The sequence below is a fragment of the Lepus europaeus genome, chromosome 1, assembly GCF_033115175.1.
Source record: "Lepus europaeus isolate LE1 chromosome 1, mLepTim1.pri, whole genome shotgun sequence".
NCBI classification, from domain to species: Eukaryota; Metazoa; Chordata; class Mammalia; order Lagomorpha; family Leporidae; genus Lepus; species Lepus europaeus.
In genome coordinates, this window is record NC_084827.1 from 14042422 (window position 1) to 14066169 (window position 23748).

At 41.9% G+C, this 23748-nt stretch overlaps 1 protein-coding gene across 6 annotated transcripts in view; it reads right to left on the minus strand.

Annotated features, from left to right (window-relative positions):
* Positions 1-3366: 3366 nt before the first annotated feature.
* Positions 3367-23748, minus strand: part of CALD1 (caldesmon 1) — a 193789-nt gene continuing 173407 nt past the window's right edge. For 4 of the 6 annotated variants that reach the window (XM_062198303.1, XM_062198037.1, XM_062197973.1 and 1 more), the window contains 7 exons: positions 20835-20975; positions 17360-17403; positions 17165-17246; positions 14227-14364; positions 13399-13494; positions 8226-8306; positions 3367-5700 (listed from right to left, as the gene is read on the minus strand). In XM_062198303.1, the coding sequence (XP_062054287.1) occupies positions 5692-5700; positions 8226-8306; positions 13399-13494; positions 14227-14364; positions 17165-17246; positions 17360-17403; positions 20835-20975 (591 nt within the window). In that variant the 3' untranslated portion in view covers positions 3367-5691. The remainder of the gene's footprint in view (positions 5701-8225; positions 8307-13398; positions 13495-14226; positions 14365-17164; positions 17247-17359; positions 17404-20834; positions 20976-23748) is intronic. The other 2 variants (XM_062198107.1, XM_062198167.1) reach the window with 2 other exon arrangements.

Here is a 23748-nt window from a genome sequence, read left to right on the forward strand (position 1 = left end):
TTTTGTTGAAATAGCAGTTTGAAAACTTGGACCTTCCAGTCAGACCTTGACTTGAGAAGAACAGTACTTAGAATTGATAGCTGTAGCTTGTTTCATGCCATACATGCACACTAAAGGTGACATGCAGAGAATCTCAATATATAGAACCTGTTTTTCGGTTGCATTTTAATCGTGGTTGCAAACCGTAGGATGTCAGATGCTCAGAGTGAAGCCTGAGGAAGGAACTGACCAGAAATGTCAGAGCTGGGACCAAGTCTCATGAATTTACTCCAAATAGTTACATATGTCAAGTAATATCCCTTGATCATATGTCAAGTAATCCTTAGAAAAGTTATCTTAGTGCACCACAGAAATATTTAGGATTTCAACCAAATGTTGAAAATCATATTCATTCATTATTTCAGTAATTTGGCAAATACTTATTGAGTGCCTACCACTTGTCAAAGACTCTTCTCGGTGTAAGATATTTTGCAGGGAACAAAGTAGGCATTTTTAATGGAGGTTATGTTCTAGAAGGAAACACCAGACAAACCAATAATAAAAGTCACTCAGATAACTGCTGTGGAGAGCAGAAGAGCAGGAACAATAAAGGGCATTGAGTATTGGAGGTAGATGGGTCTTGGTAGGGTTGCTCTTTCAGATGGGGTGACCAGGGAAGGCATTTGAGCCAAGGGATAAACCAAACCATAAGGACACAGCTAAGGACAGACCGCCAGGCAGGAGGCACAGTGAATACAAACGCCCTGAGAGAAGTTTTAGGAATCATCCCAGGCGGTACTATTTGGTCAAAGCTTAGCTGGAATTAGTATGGATTTACAGAAAGAGATTTCATAAGGACTTCTTTCTTTTCCAAGTACATTTTAAAATGATTTTCTTAAGCACATGCTTCTTTTTAACTCTTGGTTAACTTTACTCTCCTATTGCAGACACTTGTATGTACTCGAAATGAAATTCCTTGCCTTTATTAAGTTAAAGTGGCAGGAAGTCTTGGAGTAAGCTTCCCCCTAGGGCTGTCAGTCTGCATTCCTGTTCCCCTTCCCTGTGGTCTTACTGGAGAAGATCATGGGACAGGTTCCCTCCACAGCTGGCTTCCATCTTTTGGGAAGGCAGCTTTATGACTGCAGCAACTTTTCTCTGCACGTTTTCGGGGGTACATTTACTCTAAGACTGTAGTATAAAAGGCCATCTAATGAATATAGAGCACTAAGAGAGAAAAAGACGATCAAAACTGTACCCCAGTCAGTTCCTTGTAACACCCAAGAAGTTAGTGGCCAGGGAAGTCTTCTCACAGTGTGGCTGAGATGGCCATACTGGGCCCGAGAGCCCATGATAGCCTAGTGCCTTGACCTTGCCCAAACTAGTGTGGGATGACCCCATATAGGACTAAACCTCTTAAACCGGTCCCAAGTTCAACTCTCAAGATCTGTTACAGCCAGTCAACTCACCATGACTCAGTTCATGGATCACTACCATAATGGCACCTTCCTAATCCCTCTATCAGTAAAATTAATTGTATATATTTGGAGACTATGTGGAAGCAGTAATTCCATTTACTTGGAAATGACATGGTAAAGATGTCCCTGCCTGGGTAACAAATAACAGGAGAAATCACCTCCAGAAAAGAGAATGAATGCAGTGGAAGTTGAGTTCCTGGTTCTTGACTTTTTCCTGGCTCAACTCTGGCTGTTCGGGGCACTTCAGGATGAGAAATCTCTACCTCTCCCTATCTCTCTCCTTTATAATAAATAAAAATAAATAAACTGGCCGAAACAGACAACGCACTCAAATCAAGACCTTGCTGGAGTTATTTTTTTTTTATTCCTTCTTCCACTTGGAGCAGACATGCACAAGGTGAGTAGGAAAAAAATCTACACAACAGACCTCATTGCTCATCACACAGAAGACTGTAGTATTGTTTCCAAGTTCATATCTTGAATATGTGTATTATAAAATTAATTTTCATTTAATCTTATCAGTTTGGTCCTAACACTATTGACTGTATTTTCATTGTTTAATTTTATACATTTATTTTGATGACAACTATCTTATTGTCTAGACTTATTACACTTACTATTAGTACATAGCAGTACAATACTTTTTAAATAGTATTTTAGTCAATTCTGTCAATCTTATGTGAAGGATTTAGGAAAGTATTCAAAAGCTCTGAACCCACAAATTAAAACCTTTATGAAAACCTCAGACTTCAGACCAATAAGTACCATATAAATATGCTAAATTGCTATGAAAAAATATGTTTTATTCAAATGTAATCACCACTGTCCCCAAGTAGTAAACGTTCTACAAACAAACGGCATGTATTAAATGAGTGTCTGTGCTACAAAAGACAGTCTTCAGGCACACAGCACTGCCTTTCCTAGGAGCAAGGGGGGTGGAATGAAACTACACTGCGGGGCCGGCACTGTGGCGCAGTGGGTTAATGCCCTGGCCTGCAGTGCCGGCACTGTGGCGCAGTGGGTTAATGCCCTGGCCTGCAGTGCCGGCATCCCATATGAGCGCCGGTTTGAGATCCAGCTGCTCTACTTCCGATCCAGCTCTCTGCTGTGGCCTGGGAAAGTAGTAGAAGATGGCCCAAGTCCTTGGGCCCCTGCACCCATGTGGGAGACCTGGAAGAAGCTCCTGGCTCCTGGCTTCAGATCAGCTCAGTTCTGGCTGTTGCAGCCAACTGGGGAGTGAACCGTCAGATGGAAGACCTCTTTCTCTCTCTCTGCCTCTCTTCTCTCTGTATGTAACTCTGACTTTCAAATAAATAAATAACTCAAAAAAAAAAAAAAAAAAAGAAACTGGCCGGCGCCGCGGCTCACTAGGCTAATCCTCCGCCTCGCCGCGCCGGCACACCGGGTTCTAGTCCCGGTCGGGGCACCGATCCTGTCCCGGTTGCCCCTCTTCCAGGCCAGCTCTCTGCTGTGGCCAGGGAGTGCAGTGGAGGATGGCCCAAGTGCTTGGGCTCTGCACCCCATGGGAGACCAGGAAAAGCACCTGGCTCCTGCCATCGGATCAGCGCGGTGCGCCGGCTGCAGCGCGCCTACCGCGGTGGCCATTGGAGGGTGAACCAACGGCAAAAGGAAGACCTTTCTCTCTGTCTCTCTCTCTCACTGTCCACTCTGCCTGTAAAAAAAAAAAAAAAAGAAACTACAGTGGGAATGACAGGGAAGATGATGAAGGAACATTCAATTTTTTTTAAAGAAGAATTTTTAAATCCTTTTTCCCCCAACTTTATCCATACATGTTTGGTCAGTAGTCTAGATCAGAGAAATTTTCAATATTTTGTCAGAAAATTACAATAAGAGCATTAAAATATAAACATGCTTTTCTTTTCCAAGAGTAAAACCAAGACTCAATCTGAAATGCAGGTTTTGTCATGCCATCATCTTTATTACAATAGACACACATCTGGCAATATAACACACAGAAATAAGCGAGGCAAAGATATTTGGAGGAATTCCATTTATTGTAGATGCATTTTCACAATATACTTTTATTGCAGCGATCAGTTATCAGTGAAAAATACCAAGTGTTCATAAAGTTTTTATGAATGGCAGATTCACAGAACATGCTAGTCAGCTTGCAGTTTTACTTCTTAAAGATAACAGAGAATTCTAATTGAACAAGTAAACAATGAGTTTGTTTTTCAAACAAATTAAATCCAAACTGAACAAAATTCTACCCTAAAATTTATTCCATCCAAATACCGGAATAAAAGTCTGGATTGATACATTCTCTTCTCAACTTTACACTTTCTAGAAAAATATATAATAGCAATCAGGAAAAGCTCTTGTTCAAAAGTTCAACACAGCAATGTTACCTCAAACTTGGCTGCATCTCACTCCAATGATGGTAGTTAAGGCTAAATAGGGAGTTTCAGGTAAATTCTAGTTTATCTGAACATAGACGTGTGTCTACTCTGTCACGGGTGAACGACTTGTGCAATCTTGGTGGCCCATGTCTGCCAAAAGCTAGGATTCAACTACCTTTGAGCGGTGATCCCTCCTCATGCCCGCCTCCCGGGTGAGCGCTACTGGAGGAGTCTCGTTGATGAGAAAATTGTTCCTTGGGAGGCCCTCTCATTGTGGTAGGGACTGAGCCTGAAACAATTTTGGTTAAGTCCGCTGAGGTATGAGTTTATAGAACTATACTACTTGTAGATGTCTATAGAGAACATTTGGCCAAGACGCGGGAGCAATTTTCCATCATCTATTATGAAGAATAAAAACTTATAGGCTAAAATAAGACCTGATATCTGGGTTGTGTGTGTAAAAGCAGTGAATCAATAAAGACTCACTAGTAAACTAATACGTAACTAGTAAAAGTTAAATATACTTTTGAAATTTTGACAAATTATCAACATATGACAAGTACCAATGACTAATAAAGGTAGAAAAGATTAATTTTAAGAACATTTCGGAGTATATAAAAATGGAAATATTGCCCTGCCTCCTAAATACTGGATTGTATTCATTTTACTTCTTTACTTCCAGACATTAGCAAACACTGGTCTTTGCTTAGACCCAAGCATGGAATTCCATGTGTAATACAGTCACTAAAACTCTTGTCTTTAATTTTTTCTGAAGGAAAGGACCTTAGATATCACATCCACCAATTTTTATGAACTTTGTTATGAATAACCAGGTTGTGAGTTTGATCTAGATAGTAGATTTAATAAAATTCACACTGGACTTCAAGCCTGCTTTTAATTATAAACTAAATACTATGTCTTATAGAAAATTTCAACTTGTTTTGACACTTCTAGTCTCTCTTTTCTTCAATACTTTTTTTTTTCTTACAGGTCACTGGGCATTGAAAACATATCGATACCTATCTGCCATGTTTCTGTTGGCAAATATGAAAATATTAATATAATACTGTGATTTTTAATTTTTTAAAAAGCTGTGATATTGGCTAGTTACAAGGACATACTACTAAATATAATTGTCTAGCACATAAAAAAGCATTCTATCATTAGTGTGTTTGTATATGTATATGCACATACATACATCATCGAGTAATCTAAGATGTGGTTCAGGCTACTGTTACTACTAAAGAAATCCACAAACCAATCTAAAAAAAATCAGTACCACTGTCAGCTAACAGAATAATCCAATTTAGATATGCATCAGCATGAAATAAAGTAATACCTTAACAGTACATCTTTTTTTTTTTAAGACAATCATTGCAGTATATAAAATCTGAAATGGGTTACTTTCAGAAAGAGTTACAATTGCCTACTAAGATAATTTCTTCCATGCTTTATTCTAAAGTGCAGAAACAACATGACTTCTATATTTAAAACAACAACCATGGTTCATTTTTCTAGATACTGCACACATTCCTCAGGCAATTTTCAACTTGGATCTCTTTGTATTGATTTCCAATGTGGTTGGAATCACTGTTCAGACAGAATTAGGATCATCAGTAGAAAAGTCTCTATTTCACAGCATGGGTTTCTTTAGAAACAGGCTCCTGTGCAAAGGCAGTACTTTCACCATGAACATCTCTAGACTGTGATTATTAAATATAGTGATAATATACATGGGTTTACTGGGATATTGTAAAATAAAACAAAGGAAGATGAACCCAATTTAGTAAATCACCATAAATATAAAACAGAGCAAATTAGCCCTCTACAGTTGAGCTGGTCCAGGGTCTTGAGTTTGGGTTCTTTCTTGAACTGCCTCAGACCTGCTGAGAGAAAAGAACTTTAAATCGACTGCCTGCAATGTTTCAGCCAGAAACACTGGTTTTTGTTGGAAGGAAAATGGGGGCAGATTCCAGTTATGGCTTCCACAGATGATTACGAAATGCGGGAGCACTACTGGAATGCTCCTCAAATACGATCTTTTATTCTACCCTTTCTCCTAGCTTCCCTCTTTGTTTCTAGCTTCCCTCTTTGTTTCTCCTTTCTGGTCCCTCTTCCTAACTTGACCGTCACAATCTTTTTTTTTTAAGCTCCATGGTAAGGACCAGCAGTGTAGTGTGCATTCCAAAACAGGCACACATGACTTAACTAGCCCAGTCGAGGCCATGTCCACGTATCATGGTGAATTAGGATATGCTTATCTTTTACCTTCTCCCACTTCAATCTAACAAACTCTACTTTCTCCCTCCTATTCTTTCTTAAACATTTTATTTAAATTATATAAGTTTCACGTATTTTATACACACAGACTTGGGAACATAGTGATTTTTCTCACCCTACCCTCCCTCCTGCCCATGTTCCAACCCTTCCTCCTCCCTCCTGTTCTTACACCCCTATTCCCAGACTTCCCTGGTCCACACTCCTAGTCTGATGACTTCCCCCATCATGTCAGCTATTAAAAATCCTTGCTGGGGATTTTTATGCATTTCCATTTTCAAACGTGTTGTGCATTTTCATTTCGATGGAATGATGGCACGGCAAGAAGCATTTGACATTCTGGAGCAGAGGAGACAGCTTGTTTGGCATCTCATAAGCTCAGCTCTGAGTCTGGTGGGTTATATCATCATTATTATTGGTATGGAAAGAGTTCAGAGACACATCCCAGGGAGGCAGAGCTAGTGAGTGTGTGTTACCCACCACATTGTACCCTCCAGGGAGCATTGCTCATGTTCTTGTGTATGGGGGTGGTATTCGAGTTCCAGCATTTTAAAACATCTTTGCTCCACTTCCCAGAGCTCTGGCTAAGAGGAGAGCTATCTAGAGGGATTCCCCTGGACCTGTGGTGATGGGTGGCAGGTAGCAGACATGTCCTACTCAGAATGGAGACTATTTCCACACTTGGACCACCCTTTCTGAAGGGTAAGAAGCCCGGGCTAGCAAGGGTTAGTCCACCAAGTTCATTCTTTGTCTAGAAAACAAATGAAAAGTTCCCCTCTGCCCTGCCACCAGGAGAAAATCACACAAGGAATTCCACAACTTCACATTTTCTGCTGAATGTGTATCCTCAGTGGAAAGTAATGGTTAGCACATAATGGTGAGCACTACAGGCTCAGATCAGACTGAGCGGCGATCTAGGCTTTGCTGCTGATTTGCTGTACGGCTTTGGGAAAATTACTCCATCTCTCTGAGCTTAATTTTCCTCAGCTATAAGATAGAAACAATCCTGCTGACCTCACATGGTGGCGAGAGATCAAATGTGGTAATAAACAGCTCTTGGCACGTAGTGGACGCTGTCAGTGGTACGAAGTAGTGATTATTATTACTGGGTATTTTTAATACAGTTAGCAATCATTTAGAAGATGTAACCTATTGAAAAGTCACTTTAAGGTGAGAGGCTGGGCTATTGGCTTTTATTGGATTGAATTATCACTGCACAACTAATAGGGAAACAACTCAGGCAGCTGCACTAGACTTAGAAAGTAGGAAAGGGGCAGTACTTCACTCCCTTCAGTGAATACAAGTGATGTGTTCATTGCCTTTGATGCGGCCTTCACCCCGGGTCTTCCTAAGGAGTGCTTCTGTCTCTAGAGCTCTACATCGACCCCAAAGCAGCCTGTCCTAATCCTACTGTTGGTCTCTGATTTCTCTGTTTCATTTTTCCTCTTTCTGAGAATACTGGGCTATTACTTGAAATGGAAAAAGGCTACAACTGGGATATGAATTAGCTCCTTGGTTAACAAGCTGTCCTATTCAGTCTGAGCATCCTTTTAGATGTTGTCCAGGGAATCATTTCTCATGAATGAGCATAACCTATACTCAGAAGGCCAAAAGTGGAAGAGGACTCCACGCTCACTCATTTAGGTGGTAAACATCACTGTACTTTAGATATATTTTGAATTTTGGCCATAGCAACCTTGGGTCCCAGGCTGCTGGAAATGGCAGTATAATCTAGAATGGGTCCAGAAGGCAACTTGGGAACACCCAGAGAAACAGACATTTTCCTTAAACGTTCTTCCAATGACAATGCTGGGACCTCATAAGGAAAGATAGACAATGGTTATCTCCTCCAGTCTTTCGCTGCCAATCTTCCTATTCTATGGCAGATCTACAGTGTCTTACTGGGCACCATTCCACAGGGGTGGGCTACTCGTGCTGCATGACTGACAAACTTGCAATGCCAAAGGCTCCACGAAGCTTTCCTTTTGACTGTACTCACACAGGTCTTTTAGAAACTAATAACCAAGCAAAGATGTGTGGGCCAGTGCTAGGTCTCATTTGCCCCCAGGCCATTACACTGCGGGATTCACTAGGAAAACATCTCATTGAAATGCCAGTCCTCCAAGTAGATTACCTTAGTGGGGGAAGTGACCTTGTCCACAGATTGCTTTTCCCAGAGGTTCCGCTTGCCGGATACATCTCCCGGCCTCAAGTCCTAAGGAAGAGAGAGCAGAAACAATGGAGAAGTGGTCCTTTTATATTTTCTGGCCAGGTCTAAATACATTGCCACACTTGTCCATATGAATCAATTTATCACCTACTATATACCCAGGCAAACTAATAACAGAAAGAATCGAGCTATTGTTTGACATTAAACAGACTTTGATCTTATTCTTATGATATGAAAATGGACTGGAACTACACATAGCATCTGGATTCTCTCCTGCACCAAGGACTGATTTGTTGACTACGTGGAATATCAGCATATTTAAAATAACGTGAGCTCTCTCTACCTTTCTACCTTCTTGGAAGAGAACAGAGCAGGAGTTATTTTATGATAATTCATCTGGGGGTTGATAAGCATTTCCCACCTGCAGAGTAAGTGCAGGTGCCCTGCCCCTGTCCCATCTCAGGGAGGGTACCTCTCAAGTGAGTGTTCCTGGTGGCTTTAGGTCTCCCCCTGGGCATGAAGTGTTCACGCCCCATGTGGTAACTGAGTCACACATCCTTCTCCCATCACATGCCCAGCCAACCGTATGCACTGGAGTCACTGTGTTAGGGGAAAGGGCAGCCCAAATGAAGACTTTTTCCTAACTGGACTTTCCTCACGCTAAAATCACACAAATCATTTTGGGTTTCTTGGGGGGCAAGTGGGTAATTCTGAATGGATCAACAGAACTTAGCACCACAAAAATAACATCAATCACAAGTCATATCCTTAAGAGAAGCAGACAGTGGATGACATATGGAAGACTGTGTAGAAATTTCGGGAAGGAAACATCAAAATGTGATTAATCATAATTATGGAGTTTTACACTGTATTTACTAATTCATAATTAATTTTATTTGGATAAGGATCCAAATTTCTGTTTCCATTTGCTTTTCTTCCAGCATTTGTTTATATTAGTACTTGGCACAAGGTCGTTGGTAGAAAAGAAATGTGTTTTGCTGAAATAGAAATGCTTACTTTGGCAAATCCTTTTTCATCAGGAAGGCAAACTAATAAAAGTTGCCTTTATCCATGGATACCAATCTAAGTGGGCATATTTCTGATAGAGGGTGTTGAGACCGCAACACTGAAAATGCATCGCTAAACGGTACCATGTAAATTTCATATTTGCCTTAATCTTACTGAGTTTCTGGATTTCCTCTGTGACATGAATTCCTGATATGAAGCAACAAATCAGATTGTTTTTGAAGAATTCCATTCCATTTGCCAACATGGTTAAAAGCTGCCAAATTGTCTGAAAGACCATCTTAAAGTTTTGGAAATTATAATTAGAAACATGTTGATGGAAGCTCTGGAAAGTGGCTAATATCACTTTATTTATTTAATTCACATGAGACAAATATTTTTCTTTCACATGAATGTTTTTCTACCCAAGAAAATAGATTGCATTTCCCTGAGATCCTGCCTATGAATCTTCCAAGATCATATAAAGGGTTTAAAGAGTTGTTTTTAAGAAAATCTGAGTATCCAAGCTGCAAGTTGGCATTTTAAATCAAAGGGGAAGTAAAAATGACATTACCTGACCAGACAACATTTTAGATAAAGACCCACTCAGGGGAAGAAGAAGAAATGAAGGCAGGAGAAGCAGTTTGGTTTCCAGTCAACCAAAGACCAAAGAGCGAAGAAGAGAAGTCAGCTGAGAAAGACATTGTTTTTGAAAAAAGAAAAAAGAAAAAGACAAATTAGCTTTTTTAATTTCCATGTAACATATAGACACAAAGAAAGACAAATCAGATAAATTGAATTTCAGTTACAAAGTTACTCCAAAATCCTCTAAATTCTATCTGCAAATAGCAATAGATGTTTCAACAAAGAATCCAGCACAGATCAATGTCTAGTTTGAAGTATGTTCATTTTAGGGGACCTTAAAATACTGATTTGACAAAATATTTCGCGCAATTTAATTATTAGTATAATATGTAATATAAAAGTATAATATGTAATGTAAAATCATTACATAACTACTGTTAGAATATGATTTTTCTCTTCAGTGAGGTTTTTTTTCTTTAAATATTTGGGATATCTCCCACTGCTTCCCCTGCCACATTAGCAGGGAGCTGGATTGAAGTGGAGCAGCTGGGAATCCTACCAGCACCCATACAGGAAGCTGCTGTGGCAGGAGGCAGCTCAGCCTGCTACACCACGACACCAGCCACTTCAGTGAGCTTTAATCCTAAGAATTACTCTCCTCCTTAGGGTTTCACTGGCTGAGGACCATTTCCTTCAAAGAAATTCTCTCTGATTTTCTCTTAATGGCCACACGCTGCACATCTACAAACACAAACTCAAGTTTTCCCCTCCACCCACTCATGCCAAGGAACACAAGCAATGGGCTGGGGATGAATTATCTCTCGCCCCAAACCAGAGGACACCTTCGGGGGTCTCCTATTTGTTGTCATCTTTAGGTAAGGTCAGGCTGGCCAGAGTCCCAAGGGTGTCAAACTCAGATGCCTGCCATGAAGGACCAGACTAGAAACATCAATGTCTGAGGTGGCTTGACGTAAGAAAATAGGGAAAAGAGGGAATCAACCATTTCCAGAGTGCATGTGCCTGTCTCCACACTTTAAAGATATGTTCAAATTAGAATTTAAAAAAGGAAAATAAGATACAACAGAGGGGGTCAAACCACATAGATCTTAGCTGCAGGCTACCAGCGGGAGACCCTTGGACAAGACTTAGGATCTTGCTTGCTGTGTCTTTGTAAGTTGCCTTCCCTGGACATTTTTCCTGCCAACTTTTGTGCTCCTGCAGCGTCTTTTTCAGTTTCTGCATTGCTAAAGCTTCACCTCTTTTCTTCTCGACCCACAGTCTCTGTGAACTACCCTCCCATCTAGCTGGCCTCCGAGTCTCGTCTCCCAGGAAGACTACCAGGTGCAATCCGTACTGCGAGATGGTGTTGAGTCTAAAGTACAGGTTACTCCTAAGACTGGAATGTGTATCACACTTAACGCTGCTTCATAATCATACTCGAACTCACACTTCACTCCTAACATTCATTCCATATCACTTTCTTCCAGTCTGGTCCTTATTCAGGAAGGCACACTGGTCCAGAAAATCAAAGAGGAGGAAGAGTCATTAAAACCAATACCAGGTGCCACATTCTCCCTTGCTTTTTCTCTCTACCCACCAGCCGATGGTCTAGGAAATCATCTAAGCATAAGTGAGGCCAGCAATGATCCTGTAAGTTCCCTGTAGTAGTCTTTTGTCCTGACACTTTTTAGGAAGTTGTCAACAGCCCAAGGGGAAACTGACACGGTTATATCTATGGTAATAATAACAGAATTTCATCTTTTAAACTTTTCTATTCAGGTAACATTCAGATCATGATAGGCTTATTAGTTGCAGTGTTGGTAAAAGACTAGGGAGCAAATTCTGGACCAACTTTATGAATACAGTCCAGTACAGAAATGAGAGAGATCAGAAATACCACAGATGTGAAAACACTGCCATCTCCTCTAGCCACGTGGCATATTAATTTATCTTTCTCTCTTTATCCTCTCTACCTTAAGAGATCTTCAGGGGAATCCATGAATTTCATGAACTTGTGCCATATGCATGTTTTGAAGGAGTCAGTCCTTATATTTCATGGATTTTCAAAGATGTCCATAATTCAAAAAGGTTGATAATTATCGGCTTGGAACCACAAAACTTACATAAATTACCATTTAAAATTTATTTTTATTGATTCTTGACCTTTGACTAAGATCAACTGTAAAAAAACTTTTTTAAAAAAATAATTTATACTCTTTCTGCCACCAGCAGAACTGTGAAACGTGAAGCATTGAAGAGTACATACTTTTTGGGTATGGTCTCTCACCTCAACTGTCTCCTGTGAGATGCCCCCTTTTCTGTGTCTACTGGGTTGGGGGAAAAGTTTATTTCAATATATAAAGATTTTTAAATGGTACATTGGGTTTGCCTTTTACATCTTATGAGTCCTCATGTAAAGAAAGTAGTCTAAATAACTAAATGGCACAAGGAATTATGCCCCAGAAGGGTATGCAAGCATTTCCATTGTGAACTTTTTTCTTTTCAAGGAAAATGATACGATTGAGTGACTTTGGAGATTATATAGGGAGTCCACGCCACCATGCTTCCACAGCACAGAAGCCAGGAATCTGGAAAATTTCTCTCCTTCTTCCAGAACGAGGGGCATGGAAGCTGACTCCCAGTTCCCCTGGGCACCAACAAAGATATAAAAGCTAACTTCTCAAAGAAAACTCAGCAATACACAATGGGGAGTTTCATGGTTTTTGCTATAACAAAAAACACAAGGTGATTATCATACATAGAGATATTTTCTAAAGTTCATAGAAAATGCATATGATGAAAAAAACCTGCACATGGATTTCAATGAGTTTTACACTAAAAGTTTGCATTTCACTTCCTGTGAACTTTTTGAAGCACCCTCAAACATCAATGAAAAAGTTGAAAGAGTATTTTTATAGTAAGACAGCTAGGCTTAATAAGTTAAAAAGAAGGTAGATTTTCAAAAACAACATTCACAACCAGTTTGTCTAGTTTCCAGTTTCACTGCGTGTTTTTTTTTAAAAAATGACTTTCCTTTGAAGGTGTTAATAACAAAATTGAAGCAATTATTTCAACAACTACCCAATAACCATATTTTTGTGCCAAGTATTAGAAATTAGGCAAATCAGAAAGCACAGATTTTGAAAAAGCCAATGTGTGTATTCACTTGGGAAAAAGTATAGGGGTGCTCTTGCCAGAGATGTAGCCAAAATAACTTGACATTTTATTGTCAAATTCCCTGTCCTTAGTTTATAGAGTAGAAGCTAACCAAATAGGCCAGCAAAATGTCTAAATTTGAACAGCCTCAACGTGCTGACTGCCTTCCCCACGTGGAGTGGAGAGGTGAGTATTTGGTCCCGGGTGAGCCTGCGGGTAACACGGTGCGACTGCGCAGGATGTCTGTGCTCCACACCTCTTTGCTGGTTAATCAGCAGGGACTGAGAACAGGGACACGATGTGTTCTAGCGAAACAGACCAACTGCTTGTTCCCTTCTGCTGCTGCAAACTGAGAGATCAAAGAAGTTCAGAAAACTGACGAGTTACTTACAGAAGGTTTGGGGGCAGGTGACTTGCTGCCATCTGGGGTTTTGGTTAGCCACTCATTGATGCGGCTGGAAACTCCCACCTTCAGGCCGGCGGTTTCCTACAAAGAGTCAGTCACCCAAGTAAACCTTAGCTGGGAAGAAACCACCAAAACAACCTCAAAATACCAGTAAGCATGACTTCGGGCCCTCCACTGATGTTTAAAGAACACGTTGTCTGATTTTTCTTCCCCCTTGTACCTTCTCTACCCTGAACCCAAGAGCAGAGGATCGATCTCAGGTATTTCATTTAGAGCTCCACAGCCGGAGCCTACTACACAGAGTAGCCTCGTGAACAGCTCTCTCTGAGCTCACTTCTGTGGTCATTGCCACACAAAGTATGGATTGCACCTTCTTCACCGCTTTTATGGTTATTATCATTTTAAGATTATTTATTTGAAAGGTAGAGAGTTACGGGGCAGGGAAGGGGTAAGACAGAGAGAGAGAGAATCTTCCATCTCCTGCTTTATTCCCCAGGTGGCCGCAATGGCAGGAGCCCTATCTAAAGCCAGGAGCCCGGAGCTTCCTCTGGGTCTCCCACACGGGTTCAGGGGCCCAAGTACTTAGGCCATTTTCCGCTGCTTTCCCCAGGCCATAGCAGGGGGCTGGATCGGAAGTGCAGCAGCTGGGACTGGAACCGGTGCCCATATGGGATGTTGGTGGTGCAGGTTACAGCTTTACCTGCTATGCCACAGCACTGGCCCCCAGTCTGCTTGTATTATTAACTTCCCTAAAACAGAAGGGAAAAACAGATCCACTCCTCTGGACTTAAAAGACAAAAGTCGTGCACGCACCTTATTCGGGGTGCCTGACACAGCGGGGGCGGAAAACACATTCCCTTTCTCCCACATGCTCTTGATGTTGCGCACTCCTTCAGCAGGGACAGGCAGGTCCGAGGCGGCCGGTTTCGTAGATTTTGCAGCTTTCGTTCCCTGAAATGATTATATTTAGGATGCAAAGTTGGTCCCTGTAAGATCACGTGAACTTCCTCCCTCCACATCAGCATTTTTAGAAATTCATTGTGTAAATACCTTCACCAAAAGTGAATGACCATTTCTGCTCTGCGTTCTGATGGCATGTGTTACTCTACATAAATCCTAACAGCCGGGTCACGGATCTTACAAAACGGCGTGTGCTTTGTTAGGGGGAACCACTGATTGCTAAGGTGATAGTCTACCTGTTTCTCCAACAGAGAGTTCTTTTTTTTTTTCTTTTTTTTTTTGACAGGCAGAGTTAGACAGTGAGAGAGAGAGAGACAGAGAGAAAGGTCTTCCTTCCTTCCATTGGTTCACCCCTTCAATGGCCACTATGGCTGGCGGACTGCGCCAATCCGAAGTCAGGAGCCAGGTGCTTCCTCCTGGTCTCCCATGCAGGTGCAGGGGCTCAAGCACCTGGGCCATCCTCCACTGCCTTCCCAGGCCACAGCAGAGAGCTGGACTGGAAGAGGAGCAACCGGGACTAGAACCCAGCGCCTATATGGGATGCCGGCACTGCAGGTGGAGGATTAACCAAGTGAGCCATGGCGCCAGCCCAACAGATAGTTCTCAAATGCCTACTGTGTGCAGTGTACTCTGCTAGGATCTGAGTACACGGTTTTCCTTAAAACAAGACAACCTGCTCTGTAGGCTGTAGAGTGCTATGTATCAATAGGACAGAAAGGTAGTAACAAGCTACACAAATATTAATTTCACACTGTAGTGTAATAAGTAGAGTGAGTGCAAGAGAGCACTCAGTAGGAGAATCCTACTTATTTTTGGGGTGCAAAGAAAGCTACTCTGAAGAAATAACATTTAAATCTAGAGTTGGCAGAAGATTTGGAAGTGTGAGAAGTCTTGAGGCAGGGAAGTGTTAAAAGATAAAAACTGAGATGCCACTCCATTGAGAATATTCTGGAAGGAAGATATAGGAAAGAAAGGTGTGTGTTTGAGATATTTTTCCAGCAGCATTAAGATATACCGAAAACGGCACAAGTTTCTCTCCTGGTCCTGCTTTGTGGCCTGGGGCCTATGGTCAAAATGATCAACTAGGACAAGGGTCACCACCAGTGACCACACATCAAAAATAATCCCACTGGACTATGCAGCCTGAAGCCCCGGTCTTAGCTTTGTTAGACCTCTTCGTGCTATGACCAATTCAACCACAGAAAACAACTGCTGTGGTGCGAACACGATTTTGCTCCTGGACTCACGCTGGGCTTCATACGCAGAAGTCATACGTTAATGGCACTAAGTGTTAGTGTTTGGAGGTGGGGCCTGTGGGAGTGGTTGGATCGGAACGGGCCGTTAGGGCAGAGCCCATGGGTTTAAATCTTGGTGATTTTGTAAGAGACCACAGAGACATATACAGACACGTATGTTCCCCCCCGCCTCCTTCATGGCTGACTGCATGACCCTAACTCCACACTTCATCATTGCTGCCCTCATCCAAGAACAAACCAATCTTGCCCCTCTTGCTCCAAAAACATAAGCTGAAATGAACCTTTCATTTTTATAAAGTTAATTTTCTTGGGTATTTCACTGTCATGATGAAAAGCTGACTTAGAACTATCCAGAATTTGCCCTACATTTTAGTGGACATTCAGTCTTGTGAATAAAACTCACATCTTGAGTGTTAGGAATTAATTAGTCACCTGATATTCATCAAATCTTTCTCCCTGTTTCCCTCATCATCTGTGTGAACTACTTTTCAAATATCTCTACTCTAGAGGACAAAGGAGAGGATAAAATTAAATGAAATGGATCAATTGCATCACAGCAGGTGTTCCAATACAGCACGAGACCAAAACCACTGGCTAAGGTCTACACAGCAGGTTCCTACATGATGAATGACACCTACCTCTTAGTGCTTTGGTACTTGGAAGTATGCATTATTTCCAGAGTAAAACATACAGGCCAATTGAGTTGGAAAAAAGTTGGAGTAGCCAGAAGCATAAAACAAATAGGAAACAGTCTATTTGAAACTAATGCTTAAATTTAAGTTGACTATTGTCTTTACATTACTTTATACTACTAATTTTCTTTGATAATCAAAATTTTTATAAACAAAAGAGGACTATGTAGGATTGTAAGAGGTTAACCACATTTAGGAACACAGTTCATGAGGAATTAAGGGTATTGAAGATATACTGTGAACATATACATAACATAGTTACACACCTAGGAACTCATTTATTAAAACAATAAAGCCCTTTATTAAAGAATATTCAGGGTGATTTTATTGAAAACTGTTCCATAATTTATCTTTTATTTCTATACTTCTCAAAAACTAGTTCAAAGTATAATAAGGCATATTCCTTATTCCTTTATTCCAAATGGTATTCATTTTTATTCATTTGAAAGGCAGAGCAAGATAGATATAGATATAGATATAGATAAATTTTTATTCCTCTTTTTCATTCCCCAATTGCTTGCAACAGCTGGGGCTGGGCCAGGCCAAAGCCAGGAGTCAGGAACTCTATCCAGGTATCCACGTAGGAGGCAGGACCTCCAGTACTCGAGCCATCATCTGCTGCTTCCCAGGCACTTCAGAAGGAAGCTGGACCAGACGCGGAGGTGGGACTCCACCCCGGGCACTCCAGTATTGGATGTGGGTGACTCAAGCAGTGTGTGCTCAAATGCCCACATAGCATCATTAATATTCAACCACTATTGCGGCTACTGGAGTTGATTCTTGTTCTGAGTGTTCCTATGACCTTCAGCTCCACAGGGCCATCATTCTGAAAACAATTCTCACCTCGATTGCACTGGTGTACTGCTCCAGTCTGCTGTCAATCTTGGACACGACTGCTGCTTGATGAGTTGATTTGACACCACTGCTACAAAAAAAAAAAAAAAAAAAAAAGAAAAGAAAAATATGTGTAAAAATATGAGAATCATTCCATACATATAAGAGCTAACTTTTCGTAAATGAACAATCAACCACATTTACCTTTTCTGCACAGACTTGTTCAAAAACTCTGCTCGCTCTTCTATCTAGGAATTGAAAAATGCAATAAATCCAGTTAATGGTTTTAGCTTGTACACACTTGTTTCTCAGCCCATGCCAGTATCATTCCTGAACAAGGTGAATCCAAAAGCCAGAGTATTGAAGGGCATTCGGATACTACACACAGGAACTCTGCCCTTACCAACATCTGTAAAAGTGTTGACTCTGCTTTCAGAACTCCGGATACGGTATTTGATAGTGAGATTTGAGGGCTGCAGTTAGGATTGGCAGAGGATATAGAAAATGTAGAAAAATGTATTTTCTAGAGGCCAATTATAACCATATTGAAATAAAATGAACAAGCCCCTGAATCAATGTAAGTCAGGGCACAATATTTAAAATACGTGACTATAATAATTTCTTCTCTATAATACATGTTATTAACCTTTTAGGACATACTCATATGAGTGCAGACAAATTATGCTATTTGATTAAGAAAAAAATTCCCAGAATGACTTAACTATATATTTGCTATATAACAGGATCAAACAAGAAACCTAAGAGTTGTGAACTATTCACTATTGCTTAGCCTGATTTCCTAACTCGGTAGGTGGTGAGCACAGCGTTGAACTTGACTTTCTCCTGCAAAAGATGGGAATGGGGAAGAGAATGAGGGTGGGCAAAGCTCCTCAGAAAGGATGGAGGCTTCCCCATTAAACTGCCCTTAGCCCAAGTGGGAAAGAAAGAAAGAAATCCAGAGGAGCTGTGATGGATACATGCTAACCTGACAGTTCAGTAGTCCTTAATGAATTCATTTTTTTTTAAATGCTAGAAACTTCTTTTTGCCACAGTGAAGGCTGTCAAACCAAATATTATCTCTTCCTGAAGCCCTATAACTTAAATTCAAGTGATCTTCGTACGTTGGCAGATGTGATACCTGGCTACCCAGCTCCAGGCTAGAAATCCTCTGACACCCAGCAGCTGTCAATATCAGCAACTGTCAAAGCTTCTTTGACTATGATTGCACGTACACAACACGCACACGCTGGAAGCTTCCATTTCCTGTCCTGTCCAGAACAGTCTGGGGACAGTCAGACCCCAGATGGCCACAATGGCTGGAGTTGTGCTGATCTGAAGCCAGGAGCCAGGAGTCTCTTCTGGATCTCCCACATGGGTGCAGGTGCACAGGGACTTGGGCCATCTTCCACTGGCAAGCTCTCTTGTGTCTTGTTCTTAGGGTACCAGTCCTACCAGGAGGGCACCACCTCCACGACCCGACTGCCTCCCAAAGGCCTCACCTCCAAATACGAATTTGGAGAGGTACACATTTAGTTCATGATACCCCTAGTATCTCCTACAATGTAGGACAGAACTGGGATTTACAAAAAATTAATAAACACCCAAAGAATTTGAAAAACATGCTCTATTCCTAATATCAGCTGAATCAACACTTTATAGATGTTGGTAAAGTAATTTCATTCTTTTTAATGATTTCTTACAAAGATAAATGCAAACCTTTACTAAAAAATTATACAAAAAAGGGCTATATAGGGAGCCTAGCATTTATGGGATATTATGGATCCATAAAATAAACATTTTTCTCTGATTTTAATTATAAACTTAGAAATGCTTTTCTGTACAAAAAGTTTACAGGTGAATGAGGTTAAATAGTTTAGAACCATACAGTGGACTGGCACTTTTAATATTTCCAATCCTTGCCTCTATCCATCCATCTATCCATCTATCCATCCATCCATCTAGCCACTCATCTAAGCCAAACAGCTTGTCAGTCAAACTATCAACCAATAAATTATATTTTGAGTATCTTCCATTTAAAGTTATCTTCCCAGCAGTAAATAAGACAGTGCTATGGACTGAGTTGTGTCCCTCTAAAATTTACATTTTGAAACCTTCCCCTGCCACCCCTACCCTACCCCTGGCCTTATGGCTATATCTGGAGTTGAGGCTCTGAGAAAGTAACTAAGGGGAAATGAAGTCATTGGGGTGGGGCCCTCATCTAATAGGATTAAAACCCTTACAAGAAGAGACACTAGATACTGTGTGCTCACTCTTTCTACCCTGGGAGGATCCAGTTGAAACGGTGATCATCCATATGCTCTTAGCAGAGGCTGAACTGGCCAGCACCTTCATCTTGAATGTTTCAGACTCCAGAATTGGGCAGACCAATCCAGGGAGCTTAGTTATGGCAGCCTGAGCAGACCAAGATAGTTAAGGGCCCATTCTTAAAGAGCACATCATTTAGGGGCCAGCATGTGGCACAGTGAGAAAAGCTGACACCTGTGACACCGATATGGGTGCTGGTTTGTATCTGTATCCTGGCTGCTCCACTTCCAATCCAGTTCTCTGCTAATGGCCTAGGAAAGCAGCACAGGGTGGCCCAAGCACTTGGGCTCCTGCCATCTGTGTGGGAGACCCAGATGAAGCTCCTGGCTGCTGGCTTTGGCCTGGCTCAGCCCTAGTCATTATAGCCATCTGGGAAGTGAACCAACAGATGGAAGATCTCTGTCTGTCTGTCTCTGTCTCTGTAACTCTGACTTTCAAATAAATAAATAAAGAAGGAGCACACGATTTGCTAGGGAAGAATAATAACACACATCAATATTTAAGACTCAATGGCAGATACATAATACAGATTAAAAGTAAATGTTACATCTATAAGAGAAGGAACTCTGGGGGAGTTGAAGAAGGCTTTTCAGGAGTCTTGAATTTGGGCTGAGATTTGTAGTTTGCAGCGTCAAAAATCAGTGTATGGAGGTAAGGGTAGGAGCACATGGGTTAGAGGAAAAGGGACATTTCTAGCAAAGAAATGCACGTTGCAAGATGTGTGGCAGGTGGAATGGAGAACAGGATAGAGAAAAAGTCAGCATGACGGCAGGGCGGAGACTTATCCTTTGTAACACTGTCAGCATCTTTCTGATCCAGGGACCACCTTCTAACCTTGGCCATCTCTCTACTCTAAAATCAGAGGCTCTCTGACTTCTAACTCCTCCTTTTGTACCTAGAGTCGCTGATGTAGCTTGATTTCATGATCACGTTTGTATTAGGAGGTGGGACCTTCGGCAGGAGACCAGGTCATGAGCACAGAGCCCTCATGAATGGGACTCATGGCTGACAGAAGAGGCCTGAGGGAGCTTGTGTGCCTCCTTTCCTTCTCCTTCTACCACGTAAGGACACAGTGCAGCGCCATCCATGGCTAACAGGCTCTGCCTCGATACTGAACCTGCTGGTGCCTGGATCTTGGATCTCTCAGCCTCCAGTATTGGAAGTAACACATTTCAGTTGTTCCATCTTGGGTATTTTGTTAGAGCAGCCCCAAAAGGCTGACATAGAAGGAAAGCAAAAAATCAACAAAACAAAGGTTTTGAATGATCAACAACCAATTAAGGGGTTAAACCACGCTTCGGCATTTTATATGATATGAGTGGTGTTATAAGGAGGTTTTTTGGCAAGACAATACCTTGAGAGATGAACCTTTGGGAGTGAAGCACTTGAAAGGCTTCTTGTCATCTGCCAGGCCGTCTTCTGGCATCTTCTGGCGCTTCTCAGCAGCCTCTGCCCGTCGCCTTTCGATCTCTTCCTTTAGCCTTCTTTTCTCTTCCTAGGAGAGAACGAGCAAATACAAGGACATCATGGCCAGGCTGGAGGCTGTAGAGAAAGGGCACTGGTTGGAGAAGCAACATCTCAGGCTCGAGGGTGGAAACCACCCCTGTCTCCAAGGGTGCTCAGAGGATAACCCTGGGCACTGGAGTCCAGCTGTGTGGACTCGCATTCTACTGTGGCTGCTGCTCTCCCTCTGTGTGACCCTGAACATGCTGTTTACCAGCTTGGTCTCTGCTTCAGATATAAACATAATAATAGCACCCACTTCGTAGGGTTTTCATGAGCTCTGTGTTTGCAAGCACAGTAAAATGCTTAGACTAGTGCTTAGTATGGTGAGTCCATAAAAATGATGCATTTTCATCCCCGTCCTATGAATCCTTTAACCCTAACCTTCCATTTCTGAATGTGTACAATGAATATGAATATCCCTTTTACCTACATCCTATGACACACATGAAGATTGATGAGATGGCACACATGAAAATTTATGTACATCTGCCACGCCCACAGCTGTGATACCCGCGTGGCAAAATGTTGCTGCATCGGAGGTCTAAGGCTGCAGGGTTTTGGGGTGAGCGCTCTGTGGAGTTTAGCCTCAGGCGATTTTTGTGCAGTCCACGGTTGTAATGACCCCCGACTCACATTAGGGAAGCCGAAGACTGTCCTTGCTAATTTTTGGGGACACCGTGTCTCTGCTCTGCTGATGATTTCATTATGTATTATTTACCAGCTGTGTTTACACTTTACTGCTTACCCTCATAATTTTCAAAAACTAAAAAATCAAAAAAAAGAAGTTTCCCGTAAGCCAGAAATGCAAGTCAAAACATATTATTAGGTTCCCATTATAGTAACAGAAAAATGTTAAGGTTACTCAGAGGTTATCTCCAGGTACCTAGAGGGCAAGCAAAACCTTGGACAGTTATTCCCCTAAACAGTTTAGAAAACAAAAACTAAGCCAAAGGTCAATTTTCATCCTCAGTAAACGAAACTAAGCCAAAGGTCAATTCTCATCAAGAAATGATTTTATGGTTGCCTCACACCTCAATGAAAAAGATTCTTTCAGATGATTTGACAAATCTGAAATAATGTGGCCAGCGTGCCATAGTGGTGAAATCACTGATGTTTACAATCTCTCCCACTAACTGCTCTATGCCTTTATTTCTAGTCTAGAATATTCTACACTGTCTTCTCAGTTAGGCAAGAAGTTCAGAGCTCTGAGCAAGTTGTACATCCTCTAAGATTGATTTTTGGAAAGATCTATGCCATTTTTGTAGCTTTCCCACTCCGAGGTCACTGTCATTGGACGCTCTCCAGCAGTGACTCAGGGTCCAGCCGTCAGAAGACATTGCAGAAACAGCCTGTGCCTGGTAGGAGCTTGGACCAAATAATCTCCAGGTTCCAATCCAGTTCTGCTTTCCCCGGTACTCTCCTCTTCTAGATAATCATAACAGCCCCTACCACTACTGCTTCTTGAACAGCTGTCATGTGCCAAGCATCGTGACTGTAACAGTCTGCCTAATTGTCAGAATGATCCTGCAAAGCAGGCACCACCTCAGGAAGGAGTGAAGACTTGGAGTAGCCGACAGGTCTCCAAGGTCCCAGCTTCTACGTGGCCGAGCTGGGATACAAGGGTACGCTTGATTCTAAAACCCTACCATCCCAACCACTTTCCATCCCAAGGTCTTTGGGTCGTTGAAAGTTGGAGTTGGAAGAGACCTGGGAATAACTGATCCTAATTCTCCACCCGTTCAGGGAACTTTGGTAAAGAATCTATATCCAAAAGCTATTGAAAGTCCTTTTGCACAATCTGAGTGATGTGAGATCATTATTGCAGAAGATCCAGGCTCAGAGCTGGAAAAGCTGGGTCCAACGACGGAATCACGTATTAGTCAAGAATCTTCAAGTGACGCACGTGAAGTGTTTGATGCCTGGTTTCTCTGTCCATAAAATGAGAATGTACTTCAGGATGAAAGGGAAGAATGCACTTTGTAAAGTGCAGCAGTGGAAGTGAGAGTTGGTTAGCATTTGTTCCAATGCTGCGCCAACATGTTCCTCCTTGTAACTTTATCTGTAGATTTGGTTTGGTCTTTAAAAGAGGGAACAAATTCATCCGCTCATAATGATAGGGTCCCTGCTGCACGGGGGTGCGGGGCACTGCACTGGTTCCTGGGTATGCAGCAGGGAACAAGCAGATTCTGTCCTGTCCACATTTTAACACAAGTTAATACATTATAGAACCCACAAAAATGATTTGGAAAATCTCTATTAAACTCCTTCTAGCTTCCAGCACTGTGGCATAGCAGGTGAGGCTGCCGCAGCGCCGGCATCCCATATGGGCACCAGTTCAAGAACCAGCTGCTCCACTTCTGATCCAGCTCTCCGCAGTAGAAGATGGCCCAAGTCTTTGGGCCACTGCACCCGCGTGGGAGACCTGGAAGAAGCTCCTGGCTCCTGGCTTTGGATCAGGCCAGCTCCAGCCGTTTGCGGCCATTTGGGGAGTGAACCATCAGATGGAAGACCCCTCTCTCTCTCTCTCTCTCTCTCTCTCTCTCTGCTTCTGTGTAACTCTGCCTTTCAAATAAGTGACTAAATCTGGGGGAAAAAAAAAAAAAACCCAACTCTTCCAATGTTAGAAAAAAGCTCTCACATACCATTTGCCAAACTTTCATCCTTCCAGCTCCCTAAGTTTCTCCACTGTAGGGTTAAGACAACTGGGCGCTTGGGAAAATTACGAAAGAAAAAACCAAAGAAACCCACTCCATGCGCTGGCT